At 45.6% G+C, this 19571-nt stretch overlaps 2 protein-coding genes across 5 annotated transcripts in view; one reads left to right on the forward strand and one right to left on the reverse strand.

Moving 5' to 3' along the window:
• Window positions 1-3827: 3827 nt before the first annotated feature.
• On the reverse strand, window positions 3828-10010 carry LOC147703189 (uncharacterized). The gene is made up of 4 exons (XM_086929480.1): window positions 9950-10010; window positions 6832-6933; window positions 5595-5726; window positions 3828-4264 (listed from the first exon to the last, which is right to left on the reverse strand). Exons 1-4 carry the CDS (start codon window positions 10008-10010, stop codon window positions 3828-3830), a joined length of 732 nt encoding a protein of 243 aa, XP_086785606.1.
• Window positions 10011-13603: 3593 nt separating this feature from the next.
• Window positions 13604-19571, forward strand: part of BICDL2 (BICD family like cargo adaptor 2) — a 123588-nt gene continuing 117620 nt past the window's right edge. Inside the window, exon 1 of one of the 4 annotated variants that reach the window (XM_086931722.1) lies at window positions 13604-13914. The gene's annotated coding sequence lies outside the window, so the exon portion shown is untranslated. The remainder of the gene's footprint in view (window positions 13915-19571) is intronic. The other 3 variants (XM_086931723.1, XM_086931724.1, XM_086931725.1) reach the window with 3 other exon arrangements.

Here is a 19571-nt window from a genome sequence, read left to right on the forward strand (position 1 = left end):
GGGCATTCCTGGGAAGGTCTAATACCGGGTAGAAGTGGTTGGGACAAAATCCAGGCCGATTTTTTTTTTGGCTATTTCTGACATTTTGCTCTATGTAGCGTTTTCGGGGGCCTGTTTGGGGGGCTTCCTGGTGTTTGTGGGTGAGTTTCGTGGTCTGGGAGCACTGCTGGCTATATATACTTTACTTTGCAAGAGGTTTGAAGCAAATCCATGGTGGCAGAGGGGACTTAGGGCCTAGCTGCAGAGCGCGCGCGGAGTGATTTGGGAAATTTGTGAAAAATTGACTAAGTCCCCATTTTTGTACTTTTGCTCTTTGGCTGTTTGGGGGTCTTCTACTCGTCTTCTCCTGGGTTGACGGCTCTGGGGCCATTGCTGGGAAGCTCTAATACCGGATAAAAGTGTTTTGGACCAAATCCCAGGCGGAATTTTTTTTGTGTTTTTGATGACTTGCTTGCCTTTGAGGTGCTCTTAGGGGGGCTTCCTGGTGTTTGCGGGTGAGTTTCGTGGTCTGGGAGCACTGCTGGGACACTCTAATCTTGATTGCATTTGCTTTTCAGGAAATCCGTCGTGCCAACCCCGACTTATGGCCTAGCTACGCAGCGCGTTTGGACCGAAGGCCCAGAAATATTGCAAGTATGAGATTTTGCTTTTGGCCTGTTTGGGGGTGTTATGCTTCTTGGCGGGTGGGTTGACGGGTCTTGGGGCATTCCTGGGAAGGTCTAATACCGGGTAGAAGTGGTTGGGACAAAATCCAGGCCGATTTTTTTTTTGGCTATTTCTGACATTTTGCTCTATGTAGCGTTTTCGGGGGCCTGTTTGGGGGGCTTCCTGGTGTTTGCGGGTGAGTTTCGTGGTCTGGGAGCACTGCTGGGACACTCTAATCATGATTGCATTTGCTTTTCAGGAAATCCGTCGTGCCAACCCCGACTTATGGCCTAGCTACGCAGCGCGTTTGGACCGAAGGCCCAGAAATATTGCAAGTATGAGATTTTGCTTTTGGCCTGTTTGGGGGTGTTACGCTTCTTGGCGGGCGGGTTGCCGGGTCTTGGGGCATTCCTGGGAAGGTCTAATACCGGGTAGAAGTGGTTGGGACAAAATCCGCGCGGAAAAGCCTTTCGTTTTGGCACTTTTTGTAACTTAGGGTTCGTTAGGGTTAGCCCTAGCAGCAGGATTGCATGTGTTTCGGGGTGTTCTAGATTTTTCAAACTGAGTTCTGGGGTCTTAGAGCACTCGTGAGAATGTGTAATTTTGGTTGCAAGTCATTTGAAGAAAATCCATGGTGGGAAAGGGGGGATTTGGCATAGTTAAAGAAAGCCTTTGCCACTATTCTTAACTTAGGGTTCGTTAGGGTTAGCAGTATTTCTATTGCATGTGTTTGAGTGGGGGGGATTTCGAGTCTTGGAGCGATGCTGGCTATGGCTACTTTTGCTTGGTTGCTTGCAAGTGGTTTGAATGCAATCCACGGTGGGTAATGGGTAATTAGGGTACTTCGGCCTACTTTTACTTTCAAAGTAAGTTTTGTCACCAGTTTTCTGCTAGGCCTCGTTTTTTGAGATTTGATTGGGGGTCTTCTACATTTTTGCGACTGGCTTTAGTAAGGGTCTGGGTGGGAGCACTGCTAGGAAGATCTAATTTTGTTCTAAAACACAGTTTACAGTACACCTAGCTTGAGGGGCAAGATCCGCTACATTAATTTGCCCATACTTATTTATCCTTCAAAAGGTGACTCAGAGTACGCACTTTCAAAAACATTGTACTGTCTACTAGGAAAAACAAATTGTGACTTTTTGCACTCCACAGCCTACATACCTTATATTTATTTATCAGTGGTGTTGTAATATTATATCACTTCCTGTTTTTCGTTGAATAATTACAGGCCGGGTTTCAGTCTCTGCAATGGGGAAAAAAGGATGGAGTCAGGCTTCACAGTAGCGAGCCACAATTCAGCATCAGGCAGGCAGTGGACAGGGTGTCTTCTGGTGACCAACATCGATGGACGAAGCGTCGGCTGCAATGGAGGAGTGCCGCTAATAGGAGGATTTTTTTTCTGCGGGCAACTTACTTACCACTTCCAACAGGACCACTACAACCACATAGATACAGTATCCCTTGCCTTTTTCTCTGACTGTGACTGCATTTCTTGCCTCTCTCTCGGCTTCTACATTGATCCCTTAACACATCACTTAGTCCACTCCACTATCACATCTGCACCACACATAGTCATTTGTAAGTGCTCCTACGTAATTCGCAAGTCGCAGCACGCCCCAGCCCGTAGAGGACTGGGATGGCCCCAATGATGAAGCATGTCACCAAGGGGCAACCCTGGTGAGTGAGGGGACACCTAGAAAAAAAGCAATTTCTCCTTTTCTATCTACTATACCTTCTGTCAGGTTACGCAGCCCCTAAGCGCCTACCGTACTATGAAACTACATTTCCCATGAGTAGGCGGGAGACTTGCAGACTATTTAGTGAGACTATATGAGAGTACCCTTGTATGTTAGGACAGCACTTCACTGATGCCTGTCTTGTCTTCTGTTACAGGTATCCTTTTCCTGCTGACCCTACCTTTACCCATCCCACATTTTTTATTTTAGTTTGTTATTTTTCTCCCCCGCCTAATGCCTCGAACACCCTGTGTTTACACTTCTGGGTGTTGGTGACATTTGGAGGTGGAACCATATTTGCATCGACTGGATCACGGGGAGTAAACCTGACACCTTCCAGACCAACCCCATTGAGTGTTGTTGTGAATGGATTTATAGTGACCAGCAAGGCTCTCGGGTATCTGGCTACAGAGACCTTATGTTGAATATAGTTATCAATATTTCCACCCACGCCCTGTACTGTCGCATTCTTTCTTCCACAGTTGTCGAAAGTACTACTTACTTTTAACTGACATGCATGCAGTAGTGTATGCACTTTCAAAGATTGATGGATAGGTTTGTACCCAAAGATTTGTTTATGTTCACAATTGTTCGTCCATGCTGTGCTACTTTTTCTTGTCTCCCAAAACCTTTCCCAAAAACCCCCGTACCCATCCATTTTTCAAACCCTAACCCTCTTCCCCCGGGCTGTGTGGTTTTGATTGATGTGTGACTAAATTACAGCAATAAATCCACACACTTGCTGGGGAGGATAAGGTGATAGCAACAGGCTGGTGAAGAAATCCGAGGATATATTCTTACTCTGCTTGACAAAGACCCATGGCTAATGTCAAAGAACTTCAACCGAATTAGTTATACTTTAACATTTGTTAGGCTACAACGTGGCACTGTTCTAGTGTACTTCTGTCACCTGCTATATTCTGTATTGTACCTTTGTATTGCTCAGGAGGACAAACCAGATTTCATTTTCTTTTTTTTCATAGGCAAGCAACTGCCACTGTGTCACACCACTAGTACCACCGCTATGAGGAAATTTTATCCGCCCAGGATTGCCAACCTTATTTGCTGTTTCCCGTGGAGCCAGCCCTGGGCCTAGCCCTACTTGCAAACAGAAATTACAGGTAAGATAGGCGTTTGGTTGGAGGTAGTATAATGGAGTATTAGGAGAGACGAGAGATTTGATTGACGGTAGTACTACTAAAGTCCTAGGACTATTCAGGAAAACAAACTTACTGTTATGTTAAACCCCCACCCACCAGACTCAAAAGCAGTAAAAAACAGGTATGGTCAGATAAAGTTTCAAAAAGTATATCTTTATAGCCCTAACAAAAGAATCTCCCGCAAGACCCTCCCTAACCCCAACGATTGTCCTTCAAAAGTCCCCAAAAATCACAACTCCCAATTCCCACCCCCCAAAAGTCTCTAAAAAAGGGGCAAGGGACACTATGGCAGGGTGCTGTTGGAATTAGCAGCCAGGGCATCATGCTCCTTGCGGAGGGTGGCAAGTTCGAAGCGGAGGCCCTCCACCACGTTCTTATAATTATGGACCTCCTGCTCCAGGTAGGACAGTCTGAGGGATAAGCGGCGCCGGTGTGCCTTGCAAATCCTGTGAGGGGCAGCTGCTTTCTTTGCTGCTGGGCGGTGGTGTTTGGCTTTGGTAGCCCGGCTCCGTACCGCTGGAGCACTGCGCTGGCTGGCAGCCCGCACGGAGGAGGATGCAGCTGTCCCAGTGGACGTTGTTGTTGTTCCAGACTGTGTCTCCTCCTCCTCCAGGGCCACCAGCCGCCGATATTCAGCAACAGTGGCATCCAGCCTCCGTTGCCGGGCCATTCGAGCCAGCTCCTTCCTCCTTGATGGTGTCTTGGATTTGGAAGGAGCAACTACATGAAAAAAGAAAGACATAGTCTGTAACCAATGCTCCTTAAGATTAACACAAAATGATTGAGCAGAAAGTTGTCACAGTACAAGTAGCAAATTGAAAGCACAGTGCATAACTATTGAGGACAGTATCTATGTAACCTCCGACTTCTTCATCCTTGCTCTAACATTAGTGGGAGTTTAAGGAACAAATTCTACGAGCACTATGGACTTCTATTACAGTCGACTATGACAGTACACCACTCTTATTCTTCTTCTTCTCTCTTGTTTAGGAAAATTGGTACGTTATCTTATGCAAGCCGGCATAATGCCAGCGCAGTGAACTTGCACCCGAGAAAAACAGACGCACACCATGGTGAGTGAGACAGACTTGCGTTACTGTACCGGTCCAGTACATGCAGGTGGTGAAGCTCTTACTTTTCTATTACGGGTGGCACTGAGAATACTCTGTTAAAAGGGCTACTGCTTAATTAATTTAGCTTTCACCCTACAGTGCAAATGAGTATTAGAAAAGGAAAATGAAGAAGCTAAATTATCTGATTATCTATCACTTCACATGGGATGTATTTGATGACATATGGGATGACTTTAGGTGCTTTGCTTATTATTGAGTGAACAGTGATACCCCCACACATGAATGACGTACTACTACTAAACTAAAGTTATTAAGGGAGGTAGGGAGTGTCCACCGTAATAACTGGATATATGCTGTGCTTGCAGTTGCAATACAAACTACTGCTACTATTCATGGTAGTCTTTGGACAACGTTACAACTTCTTTTCCTTGCCTTTCCTACACTGGAACGGACGTGCGGGTGCGGTGTTACATGCTCTTCAAAGTAACACTTAGTTCATCCAGTGACCGTCTACTCTCTCTAGATTCACATATGCTATCTAAGAGTCAGATAGTACCATGAATGATCCAGGCATCCATCCATTCAAAGTATATTGCACACATACAGTTTCTGTCTCACCCACCCAGGCTGTTCTCCTTCCACCCATCCTTGCTTTATCATTCACCCAGCCATGCACCATACCATTTTCTTACCTTCCCAGCCACCTCGGGGACCAAGCAAACACATATCATTCTTCTTTGCCAGTCATCATTACATTTCTCGTGCTTCCACACTTACTTACACCCTTCTTTCGCTTTTCGTTCATCCCATCCATCAAGTTCACCTCAGATCTGATTGGGATTCTTCTCGCCAAAAACTTCACAGCTAAGTCGAAGTACATTTAGAGGAGGCTACTACCTGCTTTTTTTATAATACACCCGTGCAGAAAGCACACTCTGCAGTCTTCAATCTCAATGACTAAGGAATGTATAGCTTACCTCTGCCCGCCACCACCGTTTGAACCCTCACAGGCATGTCCTTTTCCGGCACTTGCACCGCCTCCTCCCCAGAGTTGTCCTCCTCGTCCAATGCCACCACCTCCGCGCTGGCCCCGTCTCCAGATGTTCCACCTACAAAGTACATTTAATAATGTTAGAATACACCACTCACTACTATATAATATTTGGTCTAGGAGGAAGAAAGAAATGTGAAAAAAAGTGTACAATTTAATAATTTTTGACTGTGTACTCTAGAGTAAAAATGTCCCTTTTTCCAGGGAAGGCTGTTGTCTTGCTGCACTTTTTGGCACAACTGATGAATGTTTGCTTTTTACTTTTTAACACGCACCACTTTTTCTCCTAACAGACAGAACCTTGACTTCTAAGAACACGAGCAGGATCAAGTTCAAACCAGGTGAGAGCTCGGCTCGACCACAAGAAATGTGTCCAATTAATCGTCAGCACTAAGCACTTTTCCATTTTCAGTTACACGTTCACTTTTATGACAAACTTGAATTTAATAAATGTGTTTACTTTTAATAAAGCTTTTAAACTTAAATAGACTCTGTGGTTTTTGGTCCTCCAGACTAGAGTGGATGAGCTAAAGGTTTTCGAATTTTTGCAAGCATGAGTCCGTGCCTCTGCCATCGGTGACTTTGGGAGCTAAATGACTCTGCCACACTATCTAGTCAGTAAGGAGATTGGGGGTTCAACTACAAAGTCTGTTATCACTGAGGTATGTGGAAAGTCTAACAGTTACAGCACCTATTATAATTGATAAGCTAAGCGATGCATTATTTAGTGTCCATAGTTCTGTTTGTGCAGATTTGTCCCTGCAACAGTAGTCGAATGGATTGTCCTCCTATCCAAACCAAAAGTAAAGTAGTATCTTATTATTTCTTGGTGGTGGTCATTCACCTTTTTATTGTTGGCAATGGTCAAAGCATAAACATTTAGAATACTTGAAAAGACATTATGGACAATCCCAGAGGACTACACTCAGTGCATAGAGCTATTGCTGACTAGAATGGGAGTCCAATGGAAATGCCAAATGTGCAATCTTAGTTAGCTACACAGACAGACTAATAAGAATAATCTAGTAATACCACACGGAGTCATAGTCGAGGCAGGATAAGAATTTAGATCCTGTCTACAAGAAGATCAAAGACGATTTAGAAAAAATCGAATGAGGAACGCTAGGAAAAAATAAGTACTCTATATTAAAATTAAAACTTACTGGGGCCAGCAAAGGAGCCCTCGACTGCCCGGTCCTGGCCTGCATCGACAACAGCACCCTCCTCCTCCTCCTCCTGTGTCCTCCTCTTGCCCCTGGGGGAAGCTGATGTACAACATGAAAGAAAGAAAAACAGAAAACATGGATGATATTTCTCAACCAAATCAAACATTTAAAAAAGAACTAACAAAGTAACAAAATATTTTTGCGAAATAGCAAATAGGGAACGACTCCACGGGATATATTATTGACCAATCTCATGTGGTCGACTACGTCATTACTTTAGTATTGCTTGATTTGCGGACCGTCGAATTGGAAACTACCCTATGTAACTCACTAAACAAAGTACTAAAAAGGTTTGCCTAGGATTGGCAGGCAGCAGTCCGCAGCACGCAAAGTGACAGCCAAAGTCCATCGTGATTGAAGATCAGCGACAACACTAAAGTTTCCTACTACATTCACCAGTCATTAAAATACTCAAACTATTAATCCACCACCACTATTTCTTCTTATCGCCATGTGTACAAAGGAAGGACTGGACTTGAGTCTGTAGGGGCTGATTTATAAGGCCCTTGCGGCTCTTTTGCTCCATTGTTGCGTGACTTTTGTGACGCAGCGACAGCACAAAAGAGGCGCAATGGTGCGGCGTATATTAACAACGTGACGCATCTGGGAGATGCATCACGTTGTAAAGCCCTGCGCCAATAGGGGTGTTCCGGCGCAAGGGAGGGCGTTCCTGCGCAGGAACGCATCCTAAAAGTGGCTGAGGGAAATCTACAAGATTTCAATCAGTCACTTTGAGGACAATGATGCGTGACTCAAACCCTGCGCCTGCTTGAAGCAGACGTACGGCTTGACGCAGCATTGGGGAGATAGGGCACCCCAGAGAATTGATGGAGCTGCACCATCGTTGCGACGCAACTCCAGCAATGCGCCACCTTTACGGCACAGATGCGTAACGCTTTGGTGACGTTTTGGGCCCATGGCGCGCCGCATTGTAAATACGGCGCACCATGGGTGATGGTGGCGTGACGCACAATTACTGGCGCATCCCTGCAACTTTGCAGGGATGCGCCGGTAATTAAAAATCTGAACCTTAGTGTGTAGCATTGCGCAGTTCTTTCAACTACACTCATACATAATTTCACAGGCCAATGAAATGAACACAAAATCTAAAACAAATAAGCATAGTAGCAACACTACTGAGAAGGAGAGCAGTGTACCTGAAATGCACAGAAGATTTTGAAATAAAATGTACCTACAATGTAATGAGCAGCATTATTGCTCTTGGTAAAAAACAAAAATTTGCAATATAATAACACAGCAGGAGAAAACATAGTAGTAAAGACATAGCTACTACTACTCACCAAGCCCGGGGATCTCAAGGCCAAGGAGGTCGAGCAGATCTCGCTCACGGGTCATGACATCCGTCCAGCGGTGGGTGGCCTGGTTGTAGGTGCGCCAGACCCGAGAGTGGTGGTAAATGGCCTGGCACACCTTCTCCCACCGCTTCCGGCGCTCCCGGGCCCCGTACCCGGCACTGATCTTGCCGCCTCCCATGATGGTCCTGGGGAGGCGGCGCTGAACATAAAAAATGAGTTGGGCCACCTCCTCCGGGGTAAAGATCTCCCGTGGCATCACTAGCTCCCCCCTCAAACGCCCGCACGGGAGCCGGACACGGGGTGCGGGACCCTTCCCCTTCTCGGGATGCTTCCCGGCTCCCTTCACCATGGTCTGGGCGGAAAGGAATAAAGAAAATAGAATAGGGAAGAGAAGAAAAGAAAAGAGTTTACAAAAGTAGTTTAAAATTAACCAAAAGTAGCAGTAAACACAAAAATATAGGGCTAGAAAAATAGAGGGATAGATAATAAGTAAAATAGATTAAAAAAAACTTCAAACAAGCAAAGGATGGCAGAGATTGACAGAGGATACAAAGACCATGCCCAGAACCATAGCAATGAATGAGAAACAAGATGGCCGCGCCCGTTCACGACCGCGCGGGTAAGTTCGCGCGAGATTTTCCTTGCGAACACGCGCGAGACTGTACTGGCAAGCCGCAAACTTTGCGAGATTACACTTCGCGCCCGGAAACGGAAATACGTCAGGCAAACAAGATGGCTGCGCCCTTGAACGACCGCGAGGGTAACTTCGCGTCTTGCGCTACGAGCGGCTCGCAAAAACGCACAAAACCTTGCCAACTAACACGCCGCAAAAAAAACAAATAGCATATTCGCACGAATTTGCGGCTTCCGAATCCGATCTTGCGAGTGTTCGCACCCCGCGAACCCCGCGAAATTGCAGAAAAACGAGTTTTTCAAAAGTGAAAGCACTCGGCAGGGGCAAGAGTTCAAACTCATCATTAGTAACAATTCCCGGTAGTGCTTCCTGACTGGGGCCCCTCCAGAATTCAGTTGCTAGTTGCAACAATTGTATGACCCTGCTCTGACCCTCACAGCAGGCTCATACAATAGCTACAAGTAGGCCACAAAGAAGGTCCTGGGGAAAAAAAATGCACTGCAACAGAAAGCAAAATTACAGATAAGGAAGCAGGTGCCAGACAGTGACACATTAATAAACTAACCCCAAATTAATTCATCTCAGTTGAAGCAGGGCTGGTGTGCTTGCTTTTCCCCCCCATAATCTACAGTAATGATGAACCAGAGGGTGGCATTGATGTAACAGAGGGTTGCAGTGGTGAAACAGAGGGTGCTGGGAACCTGTGAGGATGAACCAGACGTAGAAACAACATAATTCGCGACCGTTGCGCGACGAAATGTAAGTTCGCAATTGCGAACTGGTACGAAACCCTCGCGAACTGGCAGAAATCCTTGCGAACACAAAAAAAAAAAAAATCCGCAAATTCGCAAGAATTCGCGGATTTTGCGGATTGCGAGTTCGCAAATCCGCAAATTCGCGAACGCGAGATTCGCAAAATTCGCCCATGCTTAATCTGGGCCCAGTCCCAAGCAATAGTAATAAGTGTGCTTGATTAATTAAAACCTTAACAATATAAAGCATTGAACAAGCAATAAAAAGTTAGTAGTTCAAGGAAACTGGTGATTTAAAAACGATTATAGTTATTTTGTTATCAGTGTGAATATTTACAATATTGAATATTTACAATCAATTGCCGTTAGATCAAAGTGCACAGTGCAAGTCTCAATCACCTCAATCACCTCCATTGCTCCATCAACACTAACAGTATTTTGTTTATTTATTTAAAATTTTTTGGGAGGGTCTGATGGGTACCAAGCTGCTCCATCTTACAATTTTTTTTTTACTGATTCAAGTGATAGCCAACATCTTGGATCAGTAAATTAAAAAAATTCTGGGCCCATCATTTAATGGGGACGCGCATGTGTAATGATGGATGCGCTTTGTGCCTACAAAATAACATGGCTGTCATTGCACCTTTTTTTCTTTTTTTTCCATTTGGATGATGCTGCAAAGCATTGACAAAACCAATAGGTCCGAAAGACAAGAGCTATTAGTTTTGCTATTGTTTTGAAAGCTGCGCCTGTCCCATTAAGAGACAAGTCTTACTTTAAAAAAAGTTTTTCCATCAGGAATTTGAACACAGGATTTTTAGTCTTCTGTCCTGTGCAGGCCGCTGTACCTTAATTTGCAGCCGTTCTTAGGGGTCTTTTGTGTCCTACCTCATTAATATCAATGAGGCAGGAAGTTTTGAGACGTCTTGCAAATATTAATTTTGTGGTGCGACTGGCAGTACAACAGTGGCATTGCTTAATATTGGACAGGTTTAGGGTGACCAACCGTCCGTAAATTTCACGGACCGTCCGTAAATTGGACCTCACGTCTGTTGTCCGTGAGGATCCCTTTTACGGACGCCTTTTGTCCGTAACTTTAGGCCTTGCAGGAACAGAGCTGTTCCCTGCGAGAGGCCTCTTCGCCTTGCATTTTTCTGATCACAAGAGCAGCGCCACCCCGCCGATTGTCACATACAGAATGACAATGGGCCAGTCTGGACTGTGAAAGCATGTGGTGGGCCTCCTCCTGCCTCGGTCTAGGGCAGGGCATTCTCAGCGTTAGATGGACGACATTTAAACTAAAGACTCTTCTTAGGCAGTGGTATGGAGCGTGACACTGAACACGAGTATAGCTAGCCTACAGCAGTACAGAGCTTACTTGAAATTTCATAACTTGGAACCCCATTTTGATTCTTGCACAAATCTAGGTGAGCTGAGCATTTAGTAAACACCAGTGACACGGGGTACAGCATTTTTCAGGTGACATATTGCGCTTCCGTCAGAGTTCACGTTTTGACCCCCAGAATGAGGAATAACTATTTACCTGTGCATGTGTTTTTCAGATTCCAAGGTGCCCAAACTTAGATTTCTCACATTTCTCTGTATGATTTGAGCCAGGATTTGCCTGGCGAAAATCATGCAGGCAAATAAATACCTGTGGGTTGCACAATCAATGCCTCACTCAAATTCCCAAATCTGCTGCAGGTGGGAGTTGGCGGACGAATAGGGATTAGCTCTTGTTTCAAATGGGTCCCTGGTTCACTTAAGGGGACCACAGCAACTAAACTGTGGGATTCCCATTACTTACCGTAGCCCAGACCCTTTTTTAACTAGTCATTCTTCCAAAACACTATTGCAACAGAAGGAAAAGATACACCAGGCAGGCAAACAAAAAGAATATGTAGAAGAGAAGTACCATGATTACAGTGCACAAAGTTAAAAAGAAGATCTTATAGTTCTTTCACAGTTTCATCATTTCAGAGCTGAAGCATTATTAATATTACATACAACGAAGCCATAGTTGCTGCTTTTTTATTTCTTTTATGCAGCTAACATCCATTGACAAAGCCAATAGTCATGGCTAATTGTAGGTCTAATGTTACTGGATGCAATGATAGAAACAGCAAAATACCAGTTGGGCAGCACACTGTGCTCAGCACATATTTTTAGCTTAGGTGTTTTACACCACGCCCTTAATTACATCAGACACCCCCCTTGGAGAGACTCCCAGTTTTTTCATCCTACGTAAAGCCCTGGAAACAACACCATGTCACAATCATCTCACGTCCTGGCACTGTGCATCATGCATGACTCATGACTTCCAAGTTTTCAGATTGCCTATGAACAGGGGCATAGTGAACCCTCCCCCACCCGCCCCTTGCTTTAGGAACTACAGCAAGGGTGAAGTTGTTGATGGGCCTCTTCTGTCTGCAACTGGATGGGTGGGAGGGTGGGTGTTTGGGTAAAGTGTGGCTGGAAGGATGGGTGGCTAAGTGAAAGGGGAATGGAGAGAGAAAGGGAGCATGGATGGATGAGCGAAAGAATGGATGAATGATTGGCAGAATAGATGGGCGAATGGGTGCATGGATGAGTGAAAAGAAGAATGTAAAGATGGATGAGTGAAGGAATGCATAATGAGTGAAAAGGAGGGTGTAGAGCTGGAAGAAAGGATGGATGGATGAGTGAAAGGGTGGACGGATGAGTGACTGGGTGGATGGATGAGTAAGTGAAAGGATGGCTAGATGGGTGAAAGGGTGAATGGTTGGATGGATGAGTGAATGGATGGATGGGTGGATGAGTGGATGGATGAGGGAAAGGATGGCTTGGGTGAATGGGTAAATGGTTGGATGGATGAGTGAATGGATGGATGGAAGCGTGGATGGATGAGTGAAAGGATGGATTGGGTGAAAGGGTGGATGAAGGGATGGATGAGTGAAATGATGGATGGAAGGTTAGATGATGGATAGGTTTGCAATTGATTGAAAAGGTTTGGATATGGATGGGCACACAGGTGGAAGGACAGCACGAATGGTGAAAGACTGAATGATGGATGTGATTGATCATATGAAATACCACAAAAAGACCTGCACAGTTGTTCAAAGCTGCACGCATACCAAATAAATGTGAAGTGCATGATTGTCTCAACCTAACATAAACTTATTTTGACTTGTACTTATGTGGTGGTCTATTTACTTAATTTTATACTATCGCACAACTTACCCATATGTGTCTGTAAAACATACCTTTTTTCGCAAAGTTTTGTCCTGAATTTTTACCTTCTGTCCTGAATTTTTGTCCTGAATTTCGACCCTCTGTCCTGAATTTTTAAACTTACCGTCCTGAATTTGCATCCATGCCAGCTGGTCACCTTAGACAGGTTGGATAAAGTTGGTGCACAATTTGCACTCACTATCTGCGGCCAATCCAAATATCCACCAGGCCATGGTTACCTTCAGGTGGGAATACATATACATGTTTATGAAAATCCTGAGATCACTGTGCGAATAATTTTTGCGGAAGTTTATCATGCTTTTACTGTATCAGGATCAGAGAGGTGCAAAAGTAAAATCACTTCATATAATATTTTTTTTTCTATTAAGAATGTCTTGCAGAAACAATTGCTGCCTCCAAACCCGCATTTCAATACTTTCCATTTGGTTTACAAAAACCGTTATAAATCTTAAAGTAGTAGTTTGAGTCAGAGCCCAAAATGCCTAGAAAGCACAGATGCCTATGTTGCCCCCCTGTACTTTCCGTAATCTCTGCTATCTCTCAGGGGGCTCACACAATACCGTTCTTATGAGCTGTAAATGAAAGAGTACTGGGTTCTCCTTGACTTTTCGGAGATAACGTCCCACTTCAAGATGTTTTCGTCAGAATGAGGAGCTGGTGGGGGAGGAGCCTATGTTACCTGAGACATTTATTTGACTGCACTCTGCCAGATTGCCTCACACTGTGGGTTGTATGTCATACGCGCACTTTCCACTAGGTGGCGGCAGCACTCCCTCAAACCAAGCCCTCAACTTTGTGATGGGACAAGGCAAGCAGGGAGGCTCCAGGCCCGTGACGCCAGCGGAAGATGCACCTGAGAGCTCTGGTTTCTCGGTATCCGCCCTCGGGGAGGGCAGTCCAGGAAGGAGAACAAGGCGAAGGATTCCGAAACCGAGAAAAGCACCGGGAAGGAGGTGAACAAGCAGCTGTGGGTGAGATAAACAGGCGCAGGACGAGGCGGAGGCCACAAGGCGCGGAGTGGAACCCATAGCTGCGGAGCCCCCGGGGGACCAGTGCACCTGTCACCGCGGAAGTCCGTCTGTCGCAGGTAACCTTTCTTCAGCACCAAGAAGAGGGTCGCTTCATAAGTAGGAATCCGCCAGCAACTATTGACTCCAGGGACCTTAGTATAACCCACAGTATAAGGCAGCTCGTTGGGTTAATGCCCCTGCTCCTAAAACCTGTGAGTGGAACCTGCAGTCATCGCCTCAACTTCCAGTAGGAAAGTTCAGTGGGTGACTGCACCTGCAGCACAGACTGTGTGTTACTTGCACGTAGATTGTTCCAACCTCCACAGCACTGTCTCTGACTTTAATTCTGCCACATCTCGATAACAACTCTGTCGTGTTATTGAATAATAACCCTGTTCTTTACAGAACATTAGAACAATTCGGTTTGTAGCTGCACAATATAATAATACAGGTTCTAAATATTTTGAGCTGCGCTGTACGAGTGACCTGATTCCTTCATTCGTTCAGTCACTGTAAACTACATCGGTTGAGGGCCGTGGAGACGTAACGTATAGTGTTGTCGAAACTATAAAATGCAATGTTGTCGACAGCATGACGTTACTTATCAACAGACTCTGTGCCCACCGGGCCAGTTTACCACAAACTCCAATTGTACGTTACATACAATATTGAAGTGTCAGTAAATGTGAGTGAAGTGCCTCAGACAGGGCCCAGACCTCGTGCACGCCTGTTGCGAGTTGCCTGGAAACACCCCGGGATGGGACAGAGGGTGTCCTCACACTCAGGCGCTAAACAACATTTTTTTTAAAGGAGCAGTCACCATTTCTTTGCTATTTAAATATATGACAAATAATCCGTCTATTCATGGAAACATTGAGATAACACCGTGTGACGTCGTCACAAAAGGGTAAGAAATGTAATTAGAGGGAGAGAGCCGATTCACAAATGGTAGCTGTGTGTTATGGTCTTTTTGGTGAAATGGTAATCTATATAAATTACACCTTTGGCTGTTTGTGCACAAAGACGTGTGCTTTCGGAGTCAACAATTTACGGAAAGTATGTCTTTGACCCTGCGCTTAGTGCATTTAAATAAACATGACTGTCATGATGTGGTGGTGAATATCTTCCGCCAATGACAATATTTAGGAATAATTAACCATTCCGTGTACTTCAATGCCCTTCACTGAGGACAGTATGGGCTATCGCTGATAACGTGTTTATTGCATAGGTCTTAAGACCCTAGTTATGCAGCTTCTAAGCGCTGTTTAAAACATCTTATTGCTTTCTAGTGTAATGCTGTTCAATGTATCCGCCTTGTTAAGATGAAAGGCTGACGTCACACTGCCTGTTTTCAAACATGTGACCTTTTAATCAGACTATTTGCAAGCAGCAGGTGCCTAATTTGTTGATTGGTTTACTCGTTTGCATATAATTGGCTGGCGTGGATGTGCTGGTGTCTGTCCTCCGTTGACACCTCTTTGAAGTGCAACTGACACTAGAGGCCCCCCATAGACAACACTATTAGACATGATGGACTATGATTTGGGCACTGCTGGATGTCCACTGTTGACCATATTTTGGGTTGCAGGTGACTCGTTGGCGTGCTGATGGACGTCTTAGACGCATGGCGCTTTGGAAGGTAAGTCAAGTGCTTGACATTGATGTACTGATCGGAGTCCTCTATTAGGGGCACATTTAGGTGTAATTGACTATCATCAGTACATTGGTGGGTGACCTCAGTAGACAACACTGTTAGATGTAAGCCGACTGTGGCTTTTGCACTGCTGGATGGCCACCATTGATGACACTTTGGAATATAGTTGACTGTCGTTGGCGTACTCATGGATGTCTGAGGTGACACTTTGGAAGGAAATTGCTTGGCATTGGTGTAGTTGCCTTTGTCCTCCACTGAGAGCCCATTTAGATATAATCAACAATCATCGGCATAATGGTGGTGACCACGAGGATGGACATCATCATTTTTAGAGTTAATTGACTGTTAATGACGTGCAGCTGACTTCGACCGATAACAATTTTTAGATTTCGTTCAATGTCGTTGGCATGCTGCTGGAATCCCTCCACAGATGACGCTCAAGCTATAATTGACAGTTGTTGGCATGTCTTAGACGGATGACGCTTTGGGATGTCATTGACTGACCGTGGTATACCTATGGCTGGCCTCCACTGAGAGCACAGTTAGATGTAATTGACTATCATCAGCATACTGGTGGATGACCGCGACTGACAACACTTTCAGATATAATTGACTGTCGCTGATGTGCCGGTGGATGACCATGACTGGTGACAATTTTTAGATTTCATTCAGTGTTGTTGACATACTACTGGAGTGTCTCCGCAGATGACGCGTCAAGATATAATTAACCGTTGTTGGCATACTGGCAGATGTCTTAGACTGATTAGACCTAAGGATGTAATTGACTGATAATGATGTACCTGTGGATGTCGTTCACGAAGAGCACATGTAGATGTAATTGATTGTTTTCAGGGAGGTTGTAGATGCCTTAGATTGACAACACTTTAGACTTAGTTGACCCTCGTAGACATGCTGCTTGCCGATTGTCGTCCAGGGATGACACTTCAAAATATAGTTGGTCGTCTGCGTACTAGGGGCCATCCACCACTGGCAATGCTTTTAGATGAGACTTACTGTGTCACTGATGCACTGGTGGATGTCTGTGACTGGTGGGTTTAGCAGACTGTCCTCTGCTTGATACCATCCACAAAAAACCCTTTAAATGTCATTGAAGATCATCAGCGTACTGGTCGATGTCCTCAACGTGCACCACTTTTAGATATAATTTACTGTCGATGATGTGCTGCTCCATGTCCTCTACTGATGACACTTACAGGTTTGATTGACTGTTGTCTACATACCCCTGGAAACCCTCCATGGAGGCCACTACAAGATATAATTAACTGTTGTTGGGTATTGGTAGAGTCACTCCATTGACAGCAATGAAAGACTTAAACAGCTGCTGCTGGTGGTCTCCCGGATGTCTTCCATGGACTACACGCTGACCTATAATCGATTAATGTTGTCGTCCTGGTGGATTTTCCCACTCATGACAGTTTATAGGTAGTGCTCCTGCTTTTATGGTATTCATTCTTTGTAGATTTCTGCTTCTATTCATCCATAGTTAGTTTTTTTCTCAACGGTTATGAAATTTGATTTGTAGAGCGCATGGCTGCCCGAAAGCGTCCCAGCGCTTGCTTAGGGAACCCGTCCTGGTATTCCCTTGCGAGATAACCCATTACTGGGCATCCCCAAGGTGAAAGCCAGGCATCCCGCTGCGAGGGGCCGTTGTGGAGATTAAGCAAGCTATTGCCCAGAGTTACAGAGTGGGACTCCATGATTGGAATAGGCACCGAGGCGAGAATTGTCAGGTCCGGGGAAATTTGAGCCCAAGACCCGCCGAGGCAGGGAATTGAACCCTGGTCCGGGCCAGACCTCTGCATCAGGGTCTGCCGCTCCAACCACTTGAGCCACACTTCTCCACTTCTCCACTTATCATCCATATTTATGTCTTCGTTGGTGCAAAGATTATGTTTCAACTAGCATATTTCCTCATTTATTAGGCTGATAAATTCTCACTCATACGTCTCTGTTTGTAGGATTTTGGAACTGTTGGAAGGAGGGTAGGTTAAAACAATTAATTCAACAAAACACATTAGCATTGCAGGATTAGCACACGCGGCAGTCATGAGTAACAGCATGGAGAGACCGACCATCACATTTCTCAATTTTTCTGGATTTAAAAAGGAGGACAGATAGAAAACCAGACTGTTTCCTCTCTAGATGCATGTGTAAAAGCAAGTAAAAATGGAACAGTAGGAGCCATTTTTATAAAATAATTGACTGTTATTGGCAACCTGAGGATGCACTCTTCTGAAAGCACTTTTATTTTATTTAATTGACTGTCAGTCACCTACTGGTGAATGTCGTCTACTGAGGGGGGAAAGAAAAATAATGGATGGAATGCTTGAATTAAACCCAGTCACTGATCAAAGTGAGGCAGCATTCCAGGCCATTGCTTGTTTGCTCAATGTGCCACTCCAAACAAGGACCACTCTCATGTCATCCACTGGCAGCACTTTTAGATTTAATTTACCAGCAGCCTGCACACTGATGTCCACCATTTTGATATATTGACTGATTTTGATGTAATGTTGGCGGTCCGCCAATGACACCCTATAGATGACTGACTGTCGTGGGCACTTAGGATATGCGACTTCAGCATCTAAGTGTTGAATTTCTGTTGCATAGTTTGCCTTTTGTGCACATTTCCTCTTTTAATACCTTTGTCACTGTTTTTTAGGTCTCCTGGCGGTGAACAGCGCGAAAGCGGGGTCTCGCCAGAGACCTATTGTGACCGACTCTGCTTCCCAGGAGAGGGGACAGGAGCTGGCCACGCGCAGGGAATTGAGCGGGCCACGCGCACGCGAACGCGCTCGCTGTGGCCAGCTCCTGTCTCCTCTCCTGGAAAGCTCCAAGACCCACGCATGCGCACACACAGAGACACACACACGAGCGCCCACGCACGCACATACATACAGAGACACACACACCCCCCGCGCATACACACACGCGGCACACGCACACAAGTACACCGACCCCCCCCCCCCGTCGCACACACACACGAGTGCACCTAGACCCCCCCCCAGCCTTTTTCAACTTACCGGGCCAATCTCGGGGGACTCCGCTCTCCGCAGGCGGCAGGCCCCGGGCATGTGCAACACTTGCGCAACCTCCTTCTTGCGGCCCCGGGGCTCTCCACCGCTCACAGGAGCCCCGAGCCGCGAGACGCTTTCACTCCGCCTGCCTCCTCTTCCGGTGCGGACGCGGCCCCGCCCCCGTCACAGGCGACCTTGCCTGACTTCCGGTGAGGCTGCGCATCGTTCGCGGCGCTTCAACGCTCCTCCCCCCACCCCCCACCCCCACCACCACAGAGCATGTCTCGTTATCGTCGCTTTAGCGGACGCGCAGCCAATGCTTGTTACTTATATGTTTTTAATTTAAATTGATCTGGGTCGGTGCACAGTTGAAGACTTGGCTTGCTAGATGCTGCTCCATTTTGGCAGGTCCAACAGAGTCGCTCTGAATGTTAGTTATGAAGCCTTGTGCCCTGTTAAATCAATGGAGTACAATATTAAAAACTAAATTCCAAGTTGCTATATGTGATAATTTGGAAGCCATTTTCAGAACGAAAACTAATGTCAATCTTTGTTAAGAGAAGGTAGAGACACGGATGTCGGTTGGGGGATTTATTCTAGGACTAGTAGCCCGTCCCGACATTGTCCGGGTATAAATTGCTGCCGGCCAGTAGCATATTGTTTTTTAGGATTTCGTTTTGATAGCATTTCTTATCTGCGACAGGCCTTTGAAACGCTCCGAATCACAGTGCACTGCTGATGCACTTAAGAGTGCGCGTTCAGTAGTGTGTGAACTCGAGTTTCCCTACTCTATTTTTCCTTGCAATATTATATAGCGCGAACTCAACAACATGGCATGAGCACAACTTACATTACAGAAGAACACATTCATTTGTGGTAGGCACAGGGAGACAAAGCGATTTGCCTGGAATCACAGGATGTTGAGCTGATGCCGAGATTCAAACTTAGCTCCCCAGCTGTAAAGTTTGCAATTCTAGAATTTGTGGCGGGAGGTGTGTCTAAAAGTGTATGTCGGTGCTGGCCATCAATGAGAGAGACCTGT

Source organism: Lissotriton vulgaris, chromosome 7, assembly GCF_964263255.1.
Source record: "Lissotriton vulgaris chromosome 7, aLisVul1.2, whole genome shotgun sequence".
Lineage (NCBI taxonomy): Eukaryota > Metazoa > Chordata > Amphibia > Caudata > Salamandridae > Lissotriton > Lissotriton vulgaris.